The 27,176-nt window shown below is 36.8% G+C and overlaps 1 protein-coding gene across 1 annotated transcript in view; it reads right to left on the reverse strand.

Annotated features, from left to right (window-relative positions):
• Positions 1-27,176, reverse strand: part of GPC6 (glypican 6) — a 1,283,983-nt gene that overhangs the window by 19,643 nt on the left and 1,237,164 nt on the right. Inside the window, exon 7 of the mRNA XM_044670573.1 lies at positions 2,877-3,013. Within this exon, the coding sequence (XP_044526508.1) occupies positions 2,877-3,013 (137 nt within the window). The remainder of the gene's footprint in view (positions 1-2,876; positions 3,014-27,176) is intronic.

Consider the following 27,176-nt stretch of genomic DNA (forward strand, 5'->3'; position numbering starts at 1 on the left):
TTCCTTCCTTCCTTCCTTCCTTCCTTCCTTCCTTCCTTCCTTCCTTCCTTCCTTCCTTCCTTCCTCAGATGGAAATTCCTTATTGTGTGAGCTATTTCTTCCTGGCTGCTTACAATATCTTTTATTTGTTCTGGAAGCTCTGGAGCTTGATAATAATATTACTGGGTAAATTATATATAGGGTTCCTCTCTCTGGCAGTCTAAGAATTCTGTTGGACTCAGTTTTCATTATTTTCAAGTAATATCCTTTTATGACTTAATGAAGTATGAGATATGGGTTGTTTCTTCATGTTTTTCTGGGAGACCAAGTTCTGTGTTTGAAGAAACTCGTCTTTGTTAGTAGCAATCTTATCTGTTCCTTTACTTTTGTCCTCTTTTAACTTTGTTCAAAAAATTCTCATTGAATCATAGCATTTTTGCATTCTGCCTTCTCCACTCTCCTTTTCTGATAGCCACTGTTTTGTTAACAGTTTCCAGCTTCTATTTTAAACCATTAATTTTACTTTTTAGGTTTCATTACAAGCTTTAAATTTGCTCCTTATGTCTTTCTTTACTGAATATAAGGAATATGTAATCTATATAGAATATATAATAATAGTACAAATATAATAAAAACAACAGGTAAAATTTATTTAGCAGTTTACAAAGCGCTTTACATATGTTAATTCATCTTATTGTCACAGTGACCTTCTGGGGGTAGTTGCCATTATTATCTCAACTTTATAGATAATGAAATAGGTGGATAGAAATGAAGAAACTTAGCTTCTTATTTCACAGAACTAGCAAGATTTAAATTTAGGTCTTCTGGACTATAAATCCAGGACCTTGCTCATCATGCCATTTGTTTGCCAAAAGTTACATTGAAGATAAAATTATTTATGTAATTTACATATGCATGTGTATCTATTATGTATCTAATACATACATGTATGTTCATATACATAGGCATTTATATATAGACATGCATCTATAAATCTATAAATATACATATATATAGAAATCCATATATAATAGATAAGAGTTATGCTATTAAATGAATTAACAAAATGCTCTCTGAAAATATAGAATGCATTTTAATGATTAACCTGTATTATTAATATTTTCTCTACCATCTTCTTAAGTTAGACAATCAACAAAATAATTCAAGTCTTCATCTGTAGTGTTTTTAGATTTCTGAGATAGTGGTCATGTAGAAAATTTAATAAACAGCTCTCATCAGCTGGTATAATCTGGTTCCAGCATATGCCTTCTTAGGCATAATTTGGGTAGAAGAGTCTCTAATAAATATGGCTATGAAACAAGATAGGTTAGATTAAATGAAATATCTATCAGGTTTTCTTGTCTTTACCTTTCACTTTTGTTTTCTCTTTAGTCTTCCTTATTCGTTTGTCAGATGCAATACAGTCTTTCAAACATTTTGGTGCTTTTCTCATATCAGAACTTACACATGTTCTAAAACCCAAGAATACAGTGTACAACACATCCCTAAGTTTACCAAAGGCTGCTAGGTAAACACAGATGGGCAACTGTAGCAGCCGGAAACATTAACATCTTTATTCATTAAGCCATCTGGAAAACCAGTTGCACTTTCTTTCTGAATAGTCATTCAGAAAAGACACCTTAGAAGCTGTTAATTCATTGTCAGATTTGCTGACCTCAGTTTCCAAAGGTCTCCCTGATAATAGGTAGATAGGTAAACAATTACAGGGCGTTTTAGGGAAACATGCCAATAACATTTGGTGTTGCCTAGTCTACAACACTAAGACAAAGGCTTCTCATAGCTTTAATATTTAGGGAACCTGAGAAGATCCCAGTTGCCTACACTGAGGTCTGCTTTTCACTTTTTCAAGCTCTTCCTGATAATGTTTACGTGATTATAAACATAGGAGGCTTGAAAATGCAACTCAGCACCATATGAAAAAATTCTTAATAAGGATCTGAATCCCCCCTCTCACCTTCCCTGCCTACCCCCCAACTAAATTCTTGCAGCTGCTTTTGAACTCAACTTTGGCCTCCTCTTCTCTTTCCCCGGGACCACATCTGCTTCACACACCTGCAGTTAGTCCGTCAAAGTCCCAGAACAGCCCCCTCCTCCTAACATCTCCACCTGCTGACAAATCTCCCCACTCGCACTCAACCCATCCTGCCAGCTGCTCAACCCACCTGCAGTCCTACCTGTCAAATGACCAGCCTAGACATCCCTCCTAATGTCCTGCCCTCCTTGCCAGCTCTTAAGGTCCTCTACCATTCTGCTGTTCCACTCAATGGAGAGCAATAAAAACCCATTTTGATAGCTGAAATGGGCAGACCCTTGTCAAACAGTGGCTGTGGTATTAAACATCACACAAGGCAGATCAAAATCAAAGCCACAGTGTCTGTCAGAACACTGTGCCTGTTGTCCCCTGTTCATTTACATTATGCCCCCAATGAACAACTCAGTTATCTTGCAAAGGGAAAAAAATAAAGTTGAATTTTCATTTTCTTCTCCATTTGAGGGTAAAACATGCCATATAAATTTAACCAGGAATAAAAATAGTTTCCCCATCGAAGAGTCATTAAGAGGATATGAAGGGGCTTCTTTGAGATCTCCGAATGTCTGTAATCTGTCATCTGTCATCTCGCCCATTCTCATCCTGAGACTTTTAACATTCAGAACGAGGATTCCAAGTTTAATGGCACCTTGAGACTAAGTGCTCCCAGGTCCCCATCAAACCTGTCAATGCTAACAGCTGTCACTGAGTGACAACTTGTTCCTCCACCCTCTATTTCCTTTTCTGAAATAGCCCTGTAAACAAGTCTCAAAAGCAGTGCCAGGTAAGCGTTCCAAGGCTAGATGGGAAATTCCCGTGTTGGTGCTCACAGCGAAGTGGTCCTCACCTGGATTTGCTGTGCCCATTCCAACATTCCTCTTCATTTGACGTGCCAGCTGTCACTCTCTCATCCTTGCAGATGGTGTAGGGTAAAGCAGACCAGAACTTTTTGGACAACTTCAATTTCTCTTTTATGTCTATAACCTGATCAAAAGACCAAGACAGGGGATTCAGTAAAAGGGGTCTTGTCATAAATGTTTTTTTTCAGACTCTACATCAGCTCACAATGCAGATGAAGGTTAAAAGACTCTGGGGGTATGACAAGTGAAAATCCTTTACAAGTTCTATTAGACAGGCATTGTGCTTTTAGGTCTAATTATAGTGACAAGGGCCTCTCGCCTTGGATGCTTAATCTTCCTCTAGCTTTTAACAGAGAGTTCTCAGGTACTGTAATTGGTTTGTTGTGTTTGTTAGGTTCCAACATCCTTTGCATTAAATGGTTATAAAGTAAGTAAATTGATTTCAGTTCTTTCCTCCTCTGGGATTCACCTTTCTCAGACACCCAGATCTATTCCTTAGAAGTCACTTTCCTAGCAGTCTGGTAAATGCAGCTAGACAGTGTGTCCTGAGATAAGATGCCAGCTCCAATGGTCTACTTGTTTCTGCAAGAAATAAATATGGTAACTAATTCAGTTGCTGGCAGCCTCCCTTGCTGCTGAGTAGCTGACAGAATGGTGCAGCACATACTTGCATTGGAAACAGCGAAACAAATCCAGTCTCGGATTCTTAGTACCAGAATGAGAAAAGAAATTGGAATGAAGTTCACGACCCATTTGGAGGGCTAGAGAGGAGAAGCTTAGCACAGACATCTCTAGAGACAACTCTCACCCAAACAAAAGGCCCTTCTGGCCAGGAGAAAACAAAATAAAAACCTTTTGGCTCAAAGATGTGGAAGCCCTTGTTTGATGAATATGTTGGCTTAATGAAGCAGCAGGTTTTGTCTTACATCTAGTCTATAAGAACCCTAGGAAAGATCCAGGGAAGTAGATGAAATACACAATATGAGGGGAAACTACTGCTAATTACTGACATTACATCTGAGATTGATAGGGCCATTGGGAAACACATGCATGCCTCTGTTCACTATGAGTGGAATGGGTTTTTAGAGAACTTTACAAATTGCTTCTGAGAAAGGACAAGGAGGTTTAAGATACAACACTGAGAAATCAAGGCCCATTGTTATAGTCTGAACATAATCTGTCCTTGTAGTTGGAGGACAATGAAGGACCCTTTTGGCTCTTTTCTTATCTTTGATTGTCAGGATTATGGGATTACAGATCTAGAGAAGCTATTTAGTTCAACCTCATCATTTTACATAAGAAGAAACTGAGGACTAAGAAGATCAAGTGAATTCTCTAAGGTCACATGGGCATTCGAACATAGGTTCTTCTTTTCTATGTGCCTCTTTTTGAGGGATGTACTACATGGAGTGGGGTCAGCTAAGTACTACATTGGAGAGAATGCTAAGCCTGGAATTAGGAAGGTCTGAGTTCAAGTTTAGCCTCAGAAACTTACTAGCTCTAGGACCCTGGGCAAGTTACTTAAACCAATTTGGCTCAGTTTCTTTATCTGTACAATGAACTGGAGAAGGAAATGGCAAACCACTCCAATATCTCTGCCAAGAAAACTTCCTGAAAAGGAGTCACAAAGAGTTGGACACAGTTGAAAACGATTAAACTACATGGAGTGCACCTTAAACTCTAAGGTGCCTCACCATACTTAACTGGAAGAAACATCCAAGCTACAGTAGCAGAGAGTCCTACATATACAGTACTCCCCCCCAGCCCACCCTCCCAGGTCTGTTTTATTGGTATAGGGAACTCTGAGAAGGAAACTCCCTCCCCCAATGCAGCCTTGAAATTTATATTATTATTTTCTGTCCTCTACACAATCACTACCTCTTCTTATGTATACTCTTTAAAAAATATATTATTATTATTTTATAGCCTTACCTTCTGTCTTAGAATCAATACTGTGTATTGTTTCCAAGACAGAAGAATGGTAAAGGCTAGGCAATGGGGATTAAGTGACTTGCCCAGGGTCATACAGTTAAGAAGTGTCTGAGGCCAGATTTGAACCTGGGACTTCCACTGCCTCTCAATCAAGGGAGCTACCTAGTTGTTCCCAATAAAAAGCTATGTAAATGCCATCAGCTTAAGGGTGTGGGAAAAGAACAGAAATAATGCTATTATAGGGATTAATTCATAAAGGAGAAGCAGATGCCACCCTGAGTCTAGAGAACACCTAGTTCTTATCATGGATTATTATATTTTATCCAATTGTAGGCAGAAATTTTCTATGAAACTCTCTTTCCCTTTCTGAATTAAAAATACAATTGACAAACACCTTTCCCTTATAGCCCCCAGCTAATCAATAGCTAGGAAAGAGAAGTACTATTATTACTTCTAGTAGAACTCCTTAACCATAGTCTTTAGCCTTCCCATCCCTTAATAGTGGACACTGGAATTAAGTACAATTCTCCTAAAAAAGGTATTTGTGCCTGTCTGCGATCACTACTGAAAAATCCCTATTTTAAATAAAATACAGTTTTACCTACTTCCAACTCCTTTGAATGCCATTCCCTTTTCAGCTTCTAAAAATCAAGGTGACCTTATAGGCTACTTTTTGGGGGCAGTCAGACATTATCTGTAAATACCAAGGGAAAGCCAGGAGCTGGGTAATTAGTTACACTACCAGAGGAGGTAAACTGTAAAAAGGTAGACCTTGAGTTTGAAAATAAACCAATGTCTTTGGGCCCATAAGGTCAGTTTGGGTCCATGCTGCTTCAAGGTACCATATAATAAGGATAACCCCCCCCCATCCCCCATTCTCTTGTACTTGTGCTTTCTCTTGTGCTTATTTTCACTCAAGCACCAAAGAATAAAACTGAATGCAATGCTATTTCTCTAATCATGTCTAAGGTCTGTAATTTCATTTATCTGTGCCCTCTCCCCACGGTGACCCTGCTAAAAGCTTACTGGATTTTCTCTTTGGTCTGCTGTGGGAGACAAATTCATAAGGCTTCAGCCAACCTAATGCTTATCCTGTTGATACAGTTTCATGAATGTCTATTATCCTTATGTTTGCCAAACATTGCTAGGTCATGGTGAGATGAGGCCAAGGTTATAGGTTTGTGACATTTATGGATCAGTTCATTTCCGTCTGTTCTGTGATCAGAGACTATCTCCTCAACACGAGCTGTGTGATCTTCTCAATATTCTGTCACAAAAGTGTGACAGACTTTGGTGATCTATTTCTGCAGATGTCTCTTCTATCACTGCTTTTGGGAAAACAACTCAGAGTTGCCTATTAATAGTAGGTTGGTAGTAGCTGAAAAAATGAATGAATGATGAATGAAAAATGAAAAAATGAAATTGAGCATATTGCTTTTGTATCACTTATTACAAACCAATTCATTTCATATAATCCTTTAGGTGGTATCTGTAACTATGATGCCAGAAAGGTTAGTTTGGGTTGTTAATTAATTGTTGTAGATAAGTAGAGATTTAGCTTTAGAGTTCCTGTTATCCTGGACAGTTAAGTTCACAGCTTGACTAAATCTTGATTCTGGATACAGATAACAGAAGCTATCATAGAGGCAGTTGAAGAAGAAAGAATTCTTATTAGTATTTCCTTTAATAAGAATTTATGTTAATAACTGTATCCTTAGATTCGATGCCCCAGAGAGATGATTCTACTTATCTTTAAGAGTCATTGTCTGAGGGTATTAGTTATAAGATCAATAAGTCTCTTCCTAGAGTCATTGTCTGAAGGTATTAGTTACAGGATCAATAAAAAGCTTGGACCTTGTATTAGAATTTATCAACTAAAAGCTAACCTACTTTGAACACTTGGTTTTGTTAATCAATGATCTTATTAACTGTTAAAAGCTCATAAAAATAGCTGTGGAATATCCAAAAGATGTCTTCATCACAGACTGGGTGTGATGAGACCTCCAACTCTATTTCACTAACAAATAAAAGTTGGATTTTTTCAGTTCAGAATTATGGCCCAAAGATTTCTTTTTTTTTCTTCTTATAAATCTTCATACATAAAGGATAGCACTTTAACAAAGCGAAGGGGGAAGGTTATAAGTATTTACTAAGAGCCTGCTATATGCCAGGCACTTTATAGATATTATCTCATTTGATAATAACAGAGAATTAGTATATCAGCATTTCAACAGTACATTATTTTCTCTGTGCTACATCAGTTATGATTGTATTCTGCATGGAAACAATGGGAAAATATATTGCCAGATTGTAGAGATAGTGCAGATGGCAATAAAAAATGGAAGAGATTAAGAATTGGAGATGAACATTCCTTTGACTCAGATGTTCAGCAGAAAGATTTTTACCTTAGCTTTTAGTGTCTAGGGAATGCTTTAATTTCAACACCTGTTATATACTTTTCTAGTTTCTTTCTTTCTAAACAACATATACAACTTTAATTATACATCCAAGACCTTGCTTTAAGAAAAAAGCCAAGCAAGAAGAGGAAACTCAAATTGTATGATCTCGAAAACAAATCTTTCTTGTTGCTTGTTTCCCAGTACAAAATATAAGAATGTGTGATGCTCAAATCATTAAAAATCCAGGTCTGAGGAGAAAAAAAATCCTGGAATCAGATTTAGCATTATTTGTTTTGAACTTTTTCTTTTTCTACACTAAGATTGTTTCCCAAGATTCATTGTGATCTAATTTTGAGATACATCTATGTTAGGGAAATAGATTTGTAATGAGGACTGGCCAGAATCCAGGCCTTATGATCATTCACTGAGTCCTTCTGATATATTTCTAGGTAGAAACTAGAGACTCTGGAGAATCTCGATGAAGGTTACTGGAAATATCATGGAGACTTTGGTGTATATGTAGATACAGAACTGGTTTAGAGCTGCTAAGCTCATGCTGAGTGTTTGGGACATGCTATGGCTACAGAGCTTGAGATGGGGAATGGGTTATTAAAAAGACCTTAGTCTCCATTGGCATCTTTTTCTTGGCTTGATTTCTCTTTGGCTGACTTTTTTCCTGCTAAAATAGTATTTTGGGGAGAGATGATGTTGTAAGAGCAGAAGCCTGGGGCTTTCTCTTCTGAGTATGACAAATGACTGAAAACAGGTCTCAGTTCTTCACCTGTCTCAGTGCTTGTTCTTTTGTTTTAGGTGAAGGAAGTTGGGAGCTGTCACCTATGAATTTTGAAAGCTGAGGAGGACAAGCCTTCTAGGAGTCTGGGAGTCCGAGAGTATGTGTCCAGGGCTTATGGTCAACTCATAATCCATGTCTTGTGGAGCAAGCAATGACCCAAGCTAGTGGTACCTGAGGATTCATCCAGGACTAATGCTTCATTTTGATGTGAACTTGGGACTAATGAATGCTCTGTAGCAACTGTGTTAAGTCTGAGCCTATTCAAAAAAGGTTGTGGGCAGTGGGCAGCTAGTGGTTCAGTGGAGAGAAAGCCAGACCTGGAGATTGAAGGTCCTAGGTTAAAATCTGGCCTCAGATATTCCCTTAATTGTGTAATCCTGGGCAAGTCATTTAACCCCCATTGCCTAGCCTTTATTGCTCTTCTGCCTTGGAACCAATACAGTTTTGAGTCTACAATGGAAGGTAAGAGTTAAAAAAAAAGTCTGAGCCTACTTTCCCCCAAAATGTAGGTGAGATGGTTGTTGAGGAGGAATGTATGTATTTCTGTTCTTACTATCATTTCAAAGTTAATATCTCTTTGTAAATGCTAATTAATATTAAGTGGTAAAAGGGAACTGAGATATTAATTATTAGTAGCTGACAGTAGGGGGAACATACATGGAATGGATAAAAAATTAATAAAATGGGTATCAAAACCACTAAAATAAAATTTTCATAACAAAAAGGCTCATTTTAAAATTTTTATCATTTTTGTTTTCCTTTTTTCATTGTGGTGGAAGAGAAAATAAATGCTTGTCAGTTGAAAAATAATTCTAAAATATTGTTAAAAGGAAAAAATGAAAAACAGTAAATGATATATTAAAAAAAAGATAAATTCCACTTGGTGCTCTCTACATATTTGCCCTCATTTACTCTTTGCCCTTCCAAGTCTTTTTTTTCAGAGGCACCATGGGATAAAAGGGAAAGCAGTCACTTTCTTCTTTGTCTCTCTGATGGCTAAGAGGAGTGACCCTCTCCTTTTAAACTAGCAAACTCAAAGGGAAACATTTTTATATTATTGTGCATTTGTAAATCCAGGTTGCCAGAGGAATCTGGCTGTAAGTTAGTCAATCACAGGTTTAACTAAGATGATAGTGCATTAGAGGGAGAGAGAGAACAGTATCAGGAACCAGACTGAGCAGGAGAAGCCAGTTTAAAAAAGGGATCTCTGTTGGTACTTAAACAAATGATTTTTATATCTCTGAAAGCCTTGCATAGGGCTTGAAAAAAAAGCTGCACCTTTAGGAACAGGGGTGTGTGGGTGAGTTGTTTAAAAGGGGAGCCATGTTTGTAAGAGAGCTATTAGGGAGGCTGTACCCACATCACCAAGTAACTTTCTTCCAGGCCTTTCATGTGGATGGAGCTCAGCCTGGTTCCCAAACTTCTTTTCTCTTTCCCTCTAATGCTTTTTCCCAGGTAGCCTCAAAGTAGGTCAGAGGCTAGTGTTTTCATTGGAATTATTGACAGAAGCTACTACTTCCCTCCTTCCACAGTTCAACTGTCCTGCTTTCCTTGTAGTAAGAGTTATGTTTCTAACCCATCACTTTCCCTGTTAAGATATAGTCAGGTTCCTTTTTATTGCCTTTTGGTCAATTCTCCTAACTTTTTCTCCTTGAAGTTTCTGTGTTGTGTTTTTTTTCTCTTCTTCCTTCCATTTTCCATCTCCCCACCTCTGTGCCTTTCTTTCTTGCTTCCTCTCCCTAGTGGAAAGAGGGTATGCCTTGGAGTTAGAGTGACCTAGATTCATGTCTCACTGCTGACATGTACTTAATTTCTTAGGGCCCTAGGCTACTTTTACAGTCTCTAAGTTGCAGAATAAGTCACCAATTTACATGGGTAGAGAGTTTCCTCATTTGGAGAGCTCCCTACCTTGAAGAAGTCACAGGTTTGGAAAAAAAAGATGCAGAGATGTGTGTAAGAGAGACAGACAGGCAGAGACAGACAGACAGAGAGGCAGAGAATGCTTGTAGATGTCTGATATTTTTTTGGACTTTTCCACTTCTTGATGCAGAGCTATATTTTTTTAAAAATGTTTTTGCGGTCTTCCCTTGTGCTCATTTGCACAGTGAACTCACAAGTAATCAAGGTTTAAAGCTGACTTAGTTTGGAGAATATTATCACAGTTCTTCACACTTCTTTATCCTCTATATTGGATGATGGTTGATCACCCAAGTACGTTCATAGCAGTATGTCTATGTATACTATTATGAAAATTATAAAACAAGATGACCTCCTAGCTGTGTGACTCTGAGCAAGCCATTTAACTCCCGTTGCCTATCCCTTACCACCGTTCTGCCTTGGAACTAATACATAGTATTGATTCTAAGATGGAAGGTAAGAGTTTTTTTGTTTTTCTTTTAAAGAAAAAAATAGATGACCAGTTGTTTTATGAAATGTTGTCTTTCAAGTCCTTTTGATTATTTACATGGAATCAATGTTCCATCTCCCTTATTTGTCTCTCTCTAGGGAAGTCATCTTATTCCATTTATCTTTCTTAATATTCTCTATAGCTCCCATGTGCCTTCTAGTATCATCCACTCATTGCTATTAACACCAACATGGATAAAGTTGTACTCTTCTGCTAGTATATCCACTAATGTTGACCATTAGGATGAGATCATCCACTGAGAGTAGTAACAAACTGTTAGTAGACAGTTTCAAAAACTGTACTGTCTGCATTGCTTTCTTTCTTCTTTTCTGATATTGCTACTGTAGACAGAAGGGCATTTTACAGGACTTAAGGTCATATTGTATTTTTGCCCATATCATGGTCAATTCATGAAATGGACAAAAGAAATAGAACTTGTATTGAAGCTATTTCCAATAATTAAAACTGGATTATATTATTTGTGGTTATTAGTTATTTTTCATAAATGTTAGTGAATAACATATTATAGGAATTTCTGGCCGAATAGATCTCATGGAACTTTGAGAATAAATATTTTTCTGCTATAGATTTGTCTTTATAAAAAAAGGTAATACCCCATTTTCCCAGAGTTCACAATTGTGGGAATCGAAATCATTTATGAAAAAGAGATTCAAATCTAGGAACAAGGGGAGAAAAAGCCTTAACTTCAGTGAAATCCACTTCAAAAAGTCCACATACTTTACTTTGTTGAAGTCAGTGAAGTCATCTTTAGGCCCATTGACTGAGAGTCATGCAAAGAATGAGGCGGCAGTTCAGAAACAGAGACACGATAGTAGCAAGATGTGACAGCTGACACAGAGGGAGGAGATAGGAGAACTGTAAAACTTGGAGAGAAGAGCTATAAAACAGAGCAGTTTGGCAACATTCAGTACATGAATAAACAGTCCCTACATGTCTTGTGAGTGTTTGAGCACATCGCTTTACAGCAAAATAGTAAAATAAATGGTGGCAGTGCCTAGCGTGGTGCTTCATACATAACTGATGCTATTTTAGAGCTTTTTTTTTTTGGTTTGTTTGTTTTGCTTTGTGACAGATTTAATGAATGAATACATGAAGGAGTCATTGTGAGATGGTTAAAATATGCTCAGCATATTCTGTTTTAAATGGTAGTTATTGAGAATATTTTCTTAGATGAGTCACTTCATTTGTTAGGGTTGAAGAAAATGGGAGATTAGTACATGTCGGATTTTTCCAATGTTTTGGTTGCTGAGCTCTAGGTCATGGGAGATGCTGTGAAACATAGCATTGCTTACCAAATAAAGTTCGAAATCTATAGAATATCATTTAATGTTTTCCACAATCTGATTTAGGGGTGGCTAGGTGGCACAGCACGTAGAGTGCCAGGCCTGCAGTTAGGAAGAGTCATATCCTTCAACTTCAAATCTGGCCTCAGACACTGCCTAGTTCTGTGACTCTGGGCAAGTCACTTAGCTCTGTTTGCCTTGGTTTTCTCCTCTGTAAAATGAACTGGAGAAGGAAATGCCAAACCACTCTAGTGTCTTTGCCAAGAAAATCCCAAATGGGGTCATGAAGAGTCAGGCACAGCTCAAAAACGAAAACAATCTGATTCAAACACCTCTCTTTAGCTAGGTAGTGTTCCTGGTTGTAGTAGTTCTCCTTAGAAGGAGGCAGAAGCTTCAGGAGGAGAGCAAAGAATGTAAACAAGTTCAATAAACCAGAATGTTGATGTCTGAGTGAAAAAAAGCTAGATATTGTAATGAAAAGAAATGTTAATCTCAGAGTCAGAAAGATGAGTTTGAATCATGCCTTAAACACTTAAAATAAGATATGTGACCCTGAGTGAGTCATTTAACTTCTGTGAACCTGTTTCCTCTCTTAAAAATGGGGATAACAATAGTATTTATCTCACATGGTTATTGAGAGGATCCAAAGAGAGTGTTTTGTAAATCTTAAAGTCATAGCTATGTATAAATCATCAATATCATCATTATAGTCATGATTAATTTTGTCTGACTCTACTATGTTAATGGACCATTTGAACCAGTTTGGAAATACTAATCCCTAAATACAAATTACGTTTTCTGACTTTGATTCATTGCTAGTAACTTTCCCCCTGCCAGGAAAACCTTTCTTCCTTTCCTTTCCCATTTAAATCTGATACCACTCATCTTTCCTCCTCTGTAATTAGCTTCTGCCTCTCCTATGGTATTTACTCTTTACTGCTTTGCATCCTAGATATTTGTTTCTGTGTCTGATCTCCCCTTCTGAGTTGTAAGCTTCTGAGGGGATGGGATTGTGTTTTCTGTTTTGCCCAACTGTGTATCTTGCAAAATCCTTGCCAACAAGGACTTGTACTTAATGATACCCAATCAATACTAGTTTAATGAATGGACAAATAACTGAATGACCAAAATGGTCGGTTATTTCTTTGGAAAATTTGTTTCTCTATCAAAAACAACAATCCCAGAATCTTAGGTTCTCTATTGTATGATGCCTTCATTCTCTTTCCTTTGGAGAAGATGGGAACATGGGCATAATCAACCATACCAGGATTGGACTGTGTCCAAAAAATTAAAAAAGAGTTAAGGGACCAGGGTTATGGGATAATATCACTAACATTCCAATCAGATGCTGTTCCCCTGTATGCCCAAGTATCATTCCATGTGATGAGAACACTGGACATGGGAGCCAAAAGATTTGGTTGTAGGTTCCAATTCTGCCATTAGACAAGTCACTTATCCTTTCCTGGCTTCAATTTTCCTTATTTGTAAAATGGGAAAAGAATATTTGAATCACCTACCTCTGAGGCTCACTGTAAGCAAAATACTTTGGAAATATTAGGGAGAAAGGTATACAGGATGGCTCAAAAGTCTTAGTGTGAGTTTAAGTTATTAAAGCTCATAATGGCTCTAAGACTTTTGGGACACCTTGCATATGTGTGTATGTATATATAATGTATCAGTGTATATATATAATATAGTATTAAGATCATATTACATGAACAGCCAGTTCTTTTGATAGGATACACTCTCCCTGCTTTTATTTCTATAAGGATAATCAATCAATACTGCTAGTTCTATTGAAAATGTGGTGCAAATCTATTCCCCTATAGTTCCATGAAATCCTTATAACTTTCCAGGTCAAAGTATTTCTCTCTGACTTCTCCTATGTATATTTTCTCCTCCTATTAGAATATAAGTACCTGCAGGGAAGGGACTGTCTTCATTTTTATCTTAGGATCTCTAGAGCTTATCACAGTGCTTGTCCCTAGAAAGCAATTATTGGGCTTAGTGTGTAGAGTGCTTGATTCTGAAGTCAGGAAGACTCAATTTCCTGAGTTCAAATATGGTCTCATAGACTTAGTAGCTGTATGACCTTGGGCAAGTCACTTAACCCTATTTGCCTCGGTGTCTGCCTCTATAAAATGAACTGGAAAAAGAAATGGCAAACCACTCTAGTATGACCTTGGGCAAGTCACTTAGCCCTATTTGCCTCAGTGTCTGCCTCTGTAAAATGAATTGGAAAAAGAAATGGCAAACCACTCTAGTATCTTTGCCAAGGAAACACCAAAGGGGGTCTCTAAGAGAAATATATGACTGAAGCACCCCACTTTCCCCACACCCTGCCAAGTTCTTTCCTGGTCTGTGGGAAATAATATGTAGGTATCATAAGATGATTCCTTTTTATTATCTCACGACCATTCTCTCCTTTTTAGATGACAAATATCTATCCATATAGGCAGGGGTTAATTACGAGGTATACTACAGAAATAAATTATCTTCTATTTATTAAAGGGAAGAGAAACAGACCCATCTCTTTAATCTATTCAACGTCACATGAGATTGGTGAAGAATGAATTCTCTGTTGCATGCACATGATCTTAAGAGAGGTAGCTAGCTGGAGAGATGGATAGAACTGACTTGGGGACAGGAAGATCTCAATTAAAATCTGGCCCCAGAGACTTACTAGTGTTTTATTAATCTTCCTCACAACACTAGCAATGTAATGCTGGGTAAGTCACTTAACCCTGTTTGCCTCAGTTTCCTTATCAGTAAAATGAGCTAGAAAAGGAAATGGTAAATTGCTCTAGTATTTTTCCTAAGAAAATCCCCCAAAGGGCTAAGGAATAGTCAGACATGACTGAAAATGACTAAATAACTACAAACGCTTAATACATTCTTGTTCATTCATTCATTTATGATATAGGGGGCTTTGGATAACCCAGAAGCAGTAAGAAAAATACTACCAACAATAAATCATGATGTAACTGATAAAAAATGGATGAATTAAAAAAAGCATATTTTCTAGTAACTTTCCTTTGTTTTCCCAAAGGGTATGCTTTTGAATTCTGATTTTCAGATTTATTCAGTTATTGCCAGAGAAGGTAGATTTTTTTGATGGCTTACATTAGAATCTTTTCTCCAAAAGATTCAACTCATGGTTACACATTAGCTTACCTGTGATCTAAAGCCTGTCTTTGTTCTGAATCCCTTATTTCTCATGCGTTGTCACTTTCATGTTCTTTCCCATCCTGACATTACTCTGATTATATCCTGAATCATACACCCTCATGGACATATATGTTCTGGGGCTCTAGATCAGGTGACTCATTTTCTCATGATTTCAAAGAACTGTAACAAAGTTATTTTACTCATTGGAAAAAATAATGGAAGAAAATGTACATTACATATATATTTTTTCACATATATGTATATATATACCTCATCTTTAAAAACGATTATAAATATTTCACGGGCTTTACAGTAAATAATGTATACTGAAACAGAAACAATGTGAATATTTTATGAGGTGGCAGGTCCTTTGTTAGTTTTGGAATGAAATCTGTTTATCGAAGTGAAGTAAGATCTTAAATCTGCCTTGTGGATTTTTCTGCTTAGTACATTTAATTTAGTTATAGGTAACTTTCAGTTCATTCTATTATATACACTTCAGGTCTTGAGAGTTCTAGTATATATTTCCTGAGATGATTCTCTCTGTCTAGTTCAGAAAGCTCTCTCCTCATAAAGCATCACCTTATTCAGTTCACTTCTCTGGAATCTATCAATAGCTAAAAGGCTTCCCAATTTTGGAGAAATCAAATCAAGGCTTATTAGTTGGCCTATTTGGAACTTTTCAAAATTCATTTCAGAGGGTCAGGAGTAGAATATTTAAAGTTGAATAACATACGAAGTGCTTCTGTTTTCCAAAAACAATCCACAATTTTTTATTTTGGTACCAACATATTAGGTCTGGCATTATAAAAACAAAAATGAGAGAATTCCTGCCTCAAAGAACTTACATTATTGCAGACAATATGCATGCACACAACTACATAGAGAGGAAATTATAAATCGATGCAAGATAATTAAAGAGTTTTATTAGTATTAGGATATCAACACGTATTCATGAATACATACAAAGAAGATATGAGAAATTGAGGGGGACACACTAGCAGCTAGGGGGATAGATGGGAGGATCCCGAAAGGCTTATGTAGGAGGTGATGTCTGAGCTGAGCTTTGAAGAAAGCTCTTTTTGAAGAAAGATTTTAAGAAGTGGAGAGGAGAGTGTAGTTCAAACATGGGAGACAACTGATGGAATTTTACAAAGATGATCTTACTAATATGGTGGGACCTCGTATTATGCTTGAAAATTGTGAATAATGGCAAACTCCATTATTTAATAATTATTTCTTATATGAACATACCTAGGCACTTTGTGACTTTTCTTTGGCTAATCAGAACTACCATCATCATTACTCTTGTACTTCGGGGCCTCTGTTAATAACTCAATAGCACTGCAGAAACAGCAAGAATTACTACTCTGCCACGGACAATCATGTTACAAGCAAGAACTCCAGACAAAGAGTGAGACAGGAGCTTATATTTGGTGCAAAATAATGTAATGATTCCACACTAAGGCTTCTCAGAGCAAGAATGAGTGTGATTGGGTAAACTGCTGCAAGACTTTATGCTGCTTGGGAAAATGGTGACGATTTAGCACATAAAAAGTCTTTTTTCTTAAATTTTATATACTTTTCTGCCCTTATTTTCTTTTGGTTGCCAATTGTGTATACCTGAATTTGCATGTTGAGTTTGTGTAAAACAAAGTCCTACTGTATTACTGAGAGGAGATATATGTTATTGCCCATATCTTATACACAAGAGAATTGAAGACAAAGTAACACGTACACCCCCCATAGAAGGTTGACGCTTTTCAAAAAGCTTGTGAAGAACTTTTTTTATATTGGTCTCTCTGTTGTGCACAACATCCAACATTAACTTATTTAGTGATAAAAGAGTACAGAGTAGAAGAAGCTTTAAAAAGTGATTAGGGCTATTGTATAAATGGTTCAGGGTAGTAAGTTGGTAAGGTGGACAGAGTGCTGGTTCTGGAATCAGGAAGACTCATTTTCCCGAGTTCAAATCCAGCTTCAGACACTTCCTAGCTGTGTGACCCTGGGGAAGTCACTTTATCCTGTTTGCCTCAGTTTCCTCATCTGTAATGAGCTGGAGAAGGAAATGTCCAACTATTCCAATATTTTTGCCAAGAAAACCCCAAAGGGGGGGTCACAAAGTGTCAAACACAACTGAAATATCTGAACAACAAATATAAATGGTTCTGGTTCTCCTCACTACATAAAGTTGTAAGGACAGACAATACTGCAAGACTTTTGAACTTAATGCAGTGATGAAACATGACTCCAGGGGAATGATGATGATGCATGATTCCCACCTCTGGTCAGAGAAGTGATGGATTCAAGATGCAGAACGAGGGCTATATTTTTGTACATGGTCAAAATGGGAATTTGACTCACGAGACGAGACTACGTACATTTGTGAAAAGGGTTTTGTTTTTCTTTTTTTATGGTGGAGAGGGAAGGAAGAGAAAATTAATACTTACTAATTGAAAAAGTTAAAAAGAATTTATAAAGGGAAATAATTGGTGCTATTGAGGAATGGCTTGTTAGAGGAGGTTAATTTTCATTTGAGTTTTTAAGAACAAGGAGGACACATAGTGGCAGGCACAGAGGGAGAGTAATCTACCTGGGGAATAACACTAAACACACAGAAGTAGGAAGCAGCAGCCTTAGTGTCTACCATGCTGTGAATGTCATTCTAGTCTGCAAATACTAGTTCTAAATTAGGTCACGACATATGCCACCTCTGTAATGATTAATAGGAAAAACCTAGAAGCTGCTCTAAGGAAATGAGGGAATTTTGCTCTGATCCTTTAATAAGAGACATTGAAATAGTTCAGATATTTTTACAAAAAGACCTCAATTACAAACCACCCACCACCACCATCATCATCACTGACATTTGTACAGTGCTTTAAAGGTTTACCAAGTGCTTTTTTCATAATAGTTCTTTTGGAATTGCCTTGTGATCTGGATGGAAGCTTTCTCCCTCTTCTCTCCAACTTCTAGCTATAACTAATAGCACACCACGGGAGTAACCTTGCAGAATCATCTCTAACTTGGATCCCCAAGTGCTGGAAATGGTCTGAGGTAGCTTGTAAAGTTAATAGCTCAATTTTGCCAGTGTCAAAAAGCTTGCAGTTCTGAATTCTCACATCATTGGAATAATATTCCAAATCTTTACCTACCACTCTATGGAAAGAATAACCCCTCCAAGAAACTCTGACGGTGCTCTGAAAGTCCATATATAGTCTTATTTTTTCTGTGATTGACAGACAAAATGCAGGGGTTTTGTTAAGCAATTAAATACCTTAGGCCATGCTTAAAATATTGAAATTTTGTCTGTAGGGAATGAACTTTAGGGCATCACACATATACCTGTTAATTAAAAAAAGAATGAAATACCAGGGTAAAGTTTTATATTATAATAGGCCTTCTCAGATATTTTAGAAATTCATGGACATTTTAATAGCAGTGTTCAGGACTTTGCCTTTAAAAGTAAGAAAGAACAGCATACTAAACTAGATCCTGCCACCTCTTACCCTTTGCCAAGTTTGCTCTACTGATATAGTTTGATATGCTTTATGGTCACTAGAGACATCTTAAGGTTCAAATTTAAAAGGAGAAGGTTCAGGACCCTTTTGTAATCCCAAAGAAAGGCATGACTGAGTCGAATTAATATTTCTAAGTAAAGAACTGGAAACATCATCCTATACAACTTCTGAAGTACCCACAGTAACATACACAAACATGAAAATGATTGGTAGAGATCAAACTTATATGAATTCTGAAGCCATTTAGGACAGAGACAGGCTGCCCTAAATCTTTTATGTAACAGGCAACAAAAAGTAAATGAATCTCTTTTAGACACATATAATTTGATTTATTCTTTGCAGTGTAAAGCTGTACTGTATTGTGCATAACAAATGATATTATATGTGTCAATCGGGTTATATTTATTATAATGCACGACATTCTGTCTTTTCTTTCATGAGTTTAACTGGATATTGGTTAAATTTTAATTGTCAGTGATGCAGCCCTGGGAAAAACCAGGGACAACTATAAAGTATAAAACTAGGAAAATATATCACAGAGGATTTTAGAAAAATGAATCAATGTTGACTTAATTTCTTGCTCTTTAAACACATGCCTTATGAACTATGAAAAGTTGAAGGCAGTCTAAGAGGCATCATCATAGACTAAGAAAAACTATAATTTTAGATTTTTGATAATTTCAGAAAAATTGATCTCATATGATGAATATTTCCATCTAGATTAAAGGTCCCTTTGAAGTGAAATAGATGTTTATAAGGTGGGAGAGGGCTTTAGAACACTTAAGTAGTCTTACAACTACCACCGTCTATTAGGATGTTGGGAAATTGACCTGATCTTTCTGTAACTCAGTTTCCCTATTTGTAAAATTATAATAATGCGTTTTTTTTTCAAATAGTATCTTCTCAAGGTTTAGTAAGCATTAAGAAGTTAATATGTTGTTAAGGCACTCAGAGGTGAATATTCATAAGAAGTACCAACATCACCACAGGGACAGATGGCTTAGGGTAAGTAAAATACACTCTTTCCTGCATATAAAGTTCTTACCCCTATGAGGTAAATTACCTTTTCCAGGGAGACCATCTGGTTACCTTGAAGAGCTAATTTACCTCATGGGGGGTGCCAATGAGGGAGATTCATTTACTCCGCCTACTTTGCCATATTATTGGGTCCAGCTGATATACTAGTGTGAAGTTCATCTTTAAAGCTATGTGTCTGGTAATCAAAATGGATCCTACAAGCAATGGAGCCATTCTAAAAGGCAGGGGTGTTAATTTGCCTGAAGTAAGGATAGGAAAATGAATATATGTATTTTTAGAAGTGATAGAAAAGAAGTCAGCACAGACAGGCAAGACTTGGCTGGTTTGGTCTTATTCCTCTTCACTCAGAGAGACTGTCTCATGGAGTTTAGTGAAGATCATAAGAGCAAAAGTTATTATGAGAACATGGGATTTACAGGTGGAAGGAACCTTAGAGGTCGCTTTACAAATGAGGATATGGAGGCTCAGAGAAGTGATCTGCCTAAAAAAAAGGCAATAAGTGGCAGAGCAAAGATTTAAACCCATAACCTCTGATTGCAAATTTAGCATACTTTCCCTTGTACTATACTATCTTCTTTATATACAGCTAAGACCCTAAAGATCACCATGTTCTACTCTTTCATTTACAATTGAGGGAATTGAAGCCTAGAGAAGGTAGGCGACTTGCTCAAGATCCAAGATATACTAAATTAAAGACTTGGGATTCAAACCCTGTTCCAATACGAATCCAACTATACCAGGTTGCTGATGGTTTATGCATGAAATTAATATAAATTAATTTTATATTAATATTATATATATACATATATATATATATAATTTCCTCTTTTGAGGGGAAAGTTTTGAAAACCCATTTTGGTGAATATTGGCCCCAGCCTTTGATTGGGAGGCAGGTGTACTATGGGAGGGTGCCAGAGGCTTCATGCCTCTTGTCCCCTATGACTCCTGGAGTCTGGGAAACTGACCTCTGACTTAGATTGAGACCACATCTGTCCAACAAGGGAAACCCAGAAGGAGCAGCATCAATAGCTTTATAAAAGAAGAGACCAAAGAAGTGAGAAGGTCTTTTTTGGGCTTTTTGACTCTTGGCATTCTTGGTCTAGAGACTTTTCCTGATGTAGCCTCTTTTGGCTAGCAAAAAGAGACAAGTTGAGGCAAACTCAAATTAGCAAGGCATAACCAGCTGATATAGTCTCCCCACTCTGATTCTCTGATTAACATGTTCATCTCCCCAATGAATCATTTCCTAACAGTGCTTTCCTCTACAGTCCTACGAGTGAGTCATTGAGGCACGTAGATCTTTCAGAATTCTGGGAAAGTTTTTAAAAGATCAGGAAACTAGTATATCTTTAACCTTTTTATCAATATGAATCTTGAAAGAATGGAGGTCAGCTCATATGCAAGGTGAGCCCAAAGCTCAACTTCATCTCCACTTAAAGAAAAGCAAGATAAAATTTGGCCAACATCTCATGTTGTGTTATCTACATTAGAGGTTAAATGCAGCCCCCTGTCCTATTCCTGTCCCCCAAGTCATCACAGTTTTTTGGATATTATTTTTACCATGGTATTTTTCTGCACTTTGTAAAAGCAAATGGATCGAGTCATTTACGCAGAGATTATTGAGTGCAGAATAGCAGGCAGTTTGCTTATTGATTTATAGTACTTTTGAGATTTATAAATCGCACCTATCAGATGTACTCTGGAAGTGTGCATGCCTTTTAAAGACAATGAAGCCTGACAATGGAGCGGCAACCACAACCCAGTTCTACATCATCCAATCTCTTGGAGCATCTTTGCCCCACAAAGTCTCTGGGAAAGCATGATGGGTAAGATGTTTTCCCTTAAAGACCCAGTGCATCCCTAGCTGGGGTTGATGTACTTTTTGTGTTTCACATGACATGACTCAGCACTGGCCTCCAGATGGCAGTATTGACCAATCTTTCTGCAGTTGCCCTGACTCCTGCACAAAATGTTTCACCAAGAATAAAATTTTAGATTGTTCCACTGCATATAAAACTGACAACCCTGTTATTTTAAACTTGAAACTGACAGGCTGTTATTTTAATGAGGTCTGCTAGAGCCAAGGTTAACCAAAGCTTTATTTCCCTACAAAATGTTAAGGCCACGGTCCTAAAGGGGGGCTGTGAAATGTTATAGTTATTGATACTTTCTCCAATTGTACAAGTTCAGAGATTTAACAACAACGAAAAAAAACTTGACAAGAAAAGCTACATGACAAACATAGGTATATGTTTACTCGTAGCAAAATTTCCATGAATAACTGGGTCAATTTTCATCCAATAAGGCCCCTTTTTTCTCTTAGATCATATTTCCACAAAAAAGAGAAACAGTTTTTTTCCTAGAGCAAATTGTACATCTATACATATTTCAAATTCTTTTTTAAAAAAACAAACACCTTATTTCACTGGCTCAAACTCATAAATTAATGAGCTACAGGAAACATTAAAGCTCAATTTCCCTTCTGTAGATTCTTTGTCGCTGTGAAAGAAACTTGGATTCTAGAACAAATAAGACTTGGTAAGAAAGGATTTTCATCTGTAATAGGTAGAATATGTACAATGTGTGATGTCAAAGAGCATTACATTAGATTTATTTTCTCTTAAAAAGTCTTTTTATGTTGATAGGAGCTGAGATTTTAAAACTGCTTGCTAATGGCAAACATTTGTTTCAATATTCAAGACAACCCAAGTTGTTATTTACCAATGAATTCAAAATTTGCATTTTTGTGCTGAAAATGTTGTCAGGTATAGATTTCTAACTTTAAAAATCAATCTTCCTCTTAGAATTTGTCAAAGAGTTTTCTCCTCACAAGCCCCTGAGCTCTTCTCCCATAATTTTAAAATTTATTTTCAGTCAGCAGTATCAAGGGCCCATGTCAATCAATGTCCATGCAATATCTTTGAATAGGGCTTCATAGTAAAGGCTCTAAGAAGATTTGAGCTGAGCCTGGATTCCAAAGCGTTGGTCTGATTTAGGCAAAATAAAATTTCCCCTCCTGTTTGGTTCTTTTAAATCAATGCTTGTGTCTTTAGGGAAAAAAAATCAATCAACCCAAAATCTTTTATTATGTGCCTACCAGGTACTGAGAACTGCATATTTATGATATCTCGGATCATAGGTAGTGACATTAGTACATCTGGATGGAATGGACAAACCCGGGTGAGGTCACTGTGGTGGTGGTCTGCTAAAAATAATTGTACACTGTGTCCTGGGACAAACCCTTGTTAACTGGAGCCTCTCAACCTCCATGGCAGTTACAGCAGTCACTCAAGCAAATATAGCCCTTGAACATTTGTCATCCCATAACTTAAAAACAATAACAACAACAGCAACAACAACCTGCCGTCCCCCAGGAGAACCACAGATGGTAAAATAAATTAAATATAATGTTTTTGTCCAATACAAGTTGTTCTATTCCCTAGGAGAATGGCTGTTTGCAGCTCTCTGGGTTACAGGTTATTTAGATGCATTGGACTTGACCCAGAGAGCTGATCAGAGGCTTCAAAAATACTCTTTTCACCATCATTTACAGAAATAATCATTCTCACAGCAATTCTGCCAACAATTCAATTCCATCATCATTTGCTGAATATGTACCATGTGCAAGGAAGGGAGATACAAATTAATAAGACATGGTGCTTGTTCTTAGACTGTTTGCAATCTAATAAGGGAACTGTGCACAATGAATTAATTAATGTTTTTTTTAAAAAATCCTTGCCTTCCTTCTTAAAATCAATACTGTGTATTGGTTCCAAGGTAGAAGAGCGGTAAGGGCTAGGCAGTGGGAGTCAAGTGACTTGCCCAGGGTCACATAGCTAGGAAAAGTACCTGAGGCCAGATTTGAACCTAGGAACTCCCTCAATAAATGATCTTTAAAAGAAGCATTTATTAAGTGCATATACCAAGCACTCATGATATAAATAGAAAGTAGGATAATGTCTACTCTCAGGGAGCTCACATTCTAGTAGGGTTAGACTATATATACACAAACGTTAAGTGAGGTTTCAGTTGCAAATGTCCAGAATGCAGAGTTAACACTAGTAGTTGTTCTATATCACAAGAGACAGGATGCTTTTCAAAAATGCTTGTCTAAGCCAAGGAAAGTGCTGCTAATCTTGTGTTTTAAAATGAGAAACTTTTGCCTTTCCAATTTTAAAAGTTATTATTATTATTTGGGAAAAAGAACACAGAACAGCTCCTCTCTCTGTGTCTCATGACAAAAGGGAGAATGTCTTTGGAGGACTACTCACATACATAGGTAGAGAATCTAGCCCAACATATTTAATGGACTGTACCTAATAAAATTGCATTATAAATCCTCTCCTTGAGACCATTTCTTTCATGAAATGGAAAATAGTATAGAAAACAAAAATTTCAACACCCTGACAAGAGAATCCAAAGGGACCCGAAAGAGCTTTTCTTTTTTCCTATTACACTGTCCTTGGGAATTCAGTTAAGAAACCAGACTGTAAATCTGATTTAACCAAATCCCAAACACTTCGAAGAATCACCTTTCCCCTCCTTTTATTGCAGATAAGTATAAAAACAGTACTGAAAATATACTAGAATTTTAAAGATAAAAAATGCCAAGAGCTTTCTGTGAATAGATTTGGTAGTTAAGCAGTGGTACTTGGAGAACAAACTTCATCATGTCAATAAGAGACCCAAGGGAAAATGGTATTGAATGCAAACAATTAGAAAGTTGATTTTTTTAGGCTTGCCTCAATTTTATATTACATTTCTTTATTTCCCTAATACACAGTTAAGTATGATTATTTCTTTCCCCACCACACACACACTTTGAAAACTTAGGGGTAGGTTTTTGATACATGGGGAGTTACATTTATAATTACCTTTTAGACCTTTGGGAGTCGTGAATAAATCTGTGTTAATAGAGTTGAGACCATAGCCTATCAGTTTTTTCCTACAAAATAAGTAAGAATTGGGCTCAATATTTGGATGTCTGGAATGTGTTTGCCATAAACTATTCCTAAATGTTTTTTCCCTTTAAAAATGAAACAGAGATCCATACATCAAAGAGTCTGACATGTTTCACCTCATTCTTTCCACTGCATCAAGTGAATAATAATTATTCTTTTGAACACAGTTTTCCTTACCCATCTCAAATTATTTTTAGGTTTGAAAACCACACTAACAACCAACCTTACACAATTCTCCAAAGTTTTTCAGCCAGAATTCAGTGATTCATTCACTTTGTGGGTATTCAGTTTGAAGAAGTTCCAGTACATTCCCTTCTGATAATTTGGAGCAGCGTGTTGTGTATCAGACACCAACTGAGGCTGTGTCATTTGAATTGCAATATAATAACCTTCTCTACAGTTTGCATGAATAGGAAAATCCAAATGTTGCCAAAAGGAAATAGGTCTTCATGTTCAGAGCTTAACTTTAAGTTTGCTGTTTTGACTTTGTGATCTTTTCATAACAAGAAAAGATTGTTTGATGATTTCTGACCCCAGTGAAGATAAGACTGGGGAGATGAGTTTAACTACCTTAAGAATAACTTCCCTCAAATGAAGGCTGTTGGATAATGGAATTAGAGTTATTTGGAAACTTCCAGAATCCCATAAGAGGTCTTTAAAAGGATGAAGGTTTTTCAATAGTCAAGGATGGGTTAGGCATCCTCCTGCCTTCTTGGCAGCAGGGATTGGTCGCTATGATCTCTCAAGGTTACTTTTATCCTAATAACTTTATTCTCTTGCTCCTGATAGTCTTTTTATTTTCATATTAATCCTAGCCTTTTAAAAATGCATTTATCATTTCTTTTTCCCGAGACTGAAATATAGTCAGCATTCAAGTCAGGTGCAGATGACCAATGAGTCTTTCTGCAGTAATTTAACTCAAACTGCTTCACATTATAAGGTAAAAGGGCACAGTTATAGTGATGGATCTAGTGACAACAGGATTGACTAGGAGACAGTTCTGGCTAGTGTCTCTGCATGTACTATTTTCAGATACTTTCTGATCACTATACTTTGTCTCTCATTTCCTATTTTGTTTCTCCCTTTCTTATAGAGGTTCTAGAGATTTGATCAGAGACCACTATAGAATGACACAGACTGGCTTCTTACAAAAAGGAGCAATCCCCTAAGTCCAGTCAAATCCCTGGTAATGTATATTTTTTTCAGACTAAGGTATGACTTGAAACCTTTTCTTTCTAATTACTGGATTGAACAAGAATTGTAAAATCAATTCTTGAATAACTTCTACCAGAAGCCTAGAGATCTATATGGTTATTTATTATAATTTCTCATATTTACCTTTGTTTCCTTTCTTACTGCTACTCTTCTTATCTAGTCCCTTATCATTTCACACCTAGATAACTGCAGTTACCACTAAGTGGTCTCCTTCACATAAATCATCAACTTTAGTCAATTTGGCTTACTTACTGCTTTTCTTCCATACCCTACTTCCCAAACTTTCTACCATGCTTCAGTATATCTTCATGCCTTGCCTCATGCTACATTTTTCTCAAACCGTGAATGTCCCCTCTTCTTGTTTCTACTGATTTATATCTGACCCATATTTTAAAATGCAGCCTAAGACTGTCATCCTAAGTAAATGCTACCTTGATGATGATAGTTCACAGTCTCAGAAAATCTCAGAGATGGTGGGGATTTTGTAGCTTGATTTCCCTGATTTCCATGACAGATTCCAGGGATGTTTTAGATAGTCACCTCTGTAACATCCCTGCATCATGGATCATCAAGCTTTTGCCTGAACATTTCCATTTTATTTATTCTTCTTATGTTAGCTTTGTATCCTTTCACCAACTTGATTTCCTTCCTCTAGATGTGCTCATTTCACCAGTCTCTTTCAAAATATAGCCAAGAGAATTGAACATAGCAATATAGACAAGCTTTGACCAGTTTTGTGAGACTGCATTTTTATTAAAGTAGACAATGGTAACAGTAGCTTTTTTGGGCTATCATATCTTATTATTGACTTATTTGAAAATTGTAGTCAACTAAACACACTGGATTCCCACTGCCCCCCCCCCAATGGGTATATTTGTTTTTTTAAACCTTTACCATCTATCTTAAAATTGATTCTAAATATAGGTTCTAAGGCAGAAGGGCAGTAAAGACCAGGCCATTGTGGTTAAGTGACTTGCCCAGGGTCACAAAGCTAAGAAGTGTCTGAGGCCAGATTTGAATACAGATTCTTCTGCCTCCAGGTCTAGTTCTCTATTCTCGGAGCCACCTAGATGCTCTTATCTTTATTTTCTCCTGTACCAAGACATTTATTTATGAATCTATACTGTCTCTTTTCCCCTGCTCAGGGAATCTTCTTTGAAAGTAAAGATTTTTTTAAAAGAATAAAAACAGTTAATCAAAATCAACTACCACATCCACCACATCTGTCAGCACACAAAATATTTTACACCTCCATACTCCCATATAAAGAGAAGAGGCACATTTTCCCAGTCTTTTCTGGTGATCTGTAAGTCTATTATACTTATATAGCATTAAGTTTGATTTTAATATTCTTTCCATACTCATTGCTATAGTTATTGTATATGTGTTTTTCCCAGATTTTACTTGGTTTCATTTCATTTAAAAGTCCTCCTCTGTTTCTCACGGCACAACAATATTCTGTTACACTCAGGTATTATATTTGGTTTAAACATCCTCTAATTGATGGATCCCTATCATTCAGTCTATGTTTCTTCCACATTTGATAAGT

The sequence above is a fragment of the Gracilinanus agilis genome, chromosome 3, assembly GCF_016433145.1.
Source record: "Gracilinanus agilis isolate LMUSP501 chromosome 3, AgileGrace, whole genome shotgun sequence".
Taxonomy (NCBI): domain Eukaryota; kingdom Metazoa; phylum Chordata; class Mammalia; order Didelphimorphia; family Didelphidae; genus Gracilinanus; species Gracilinanus agilis.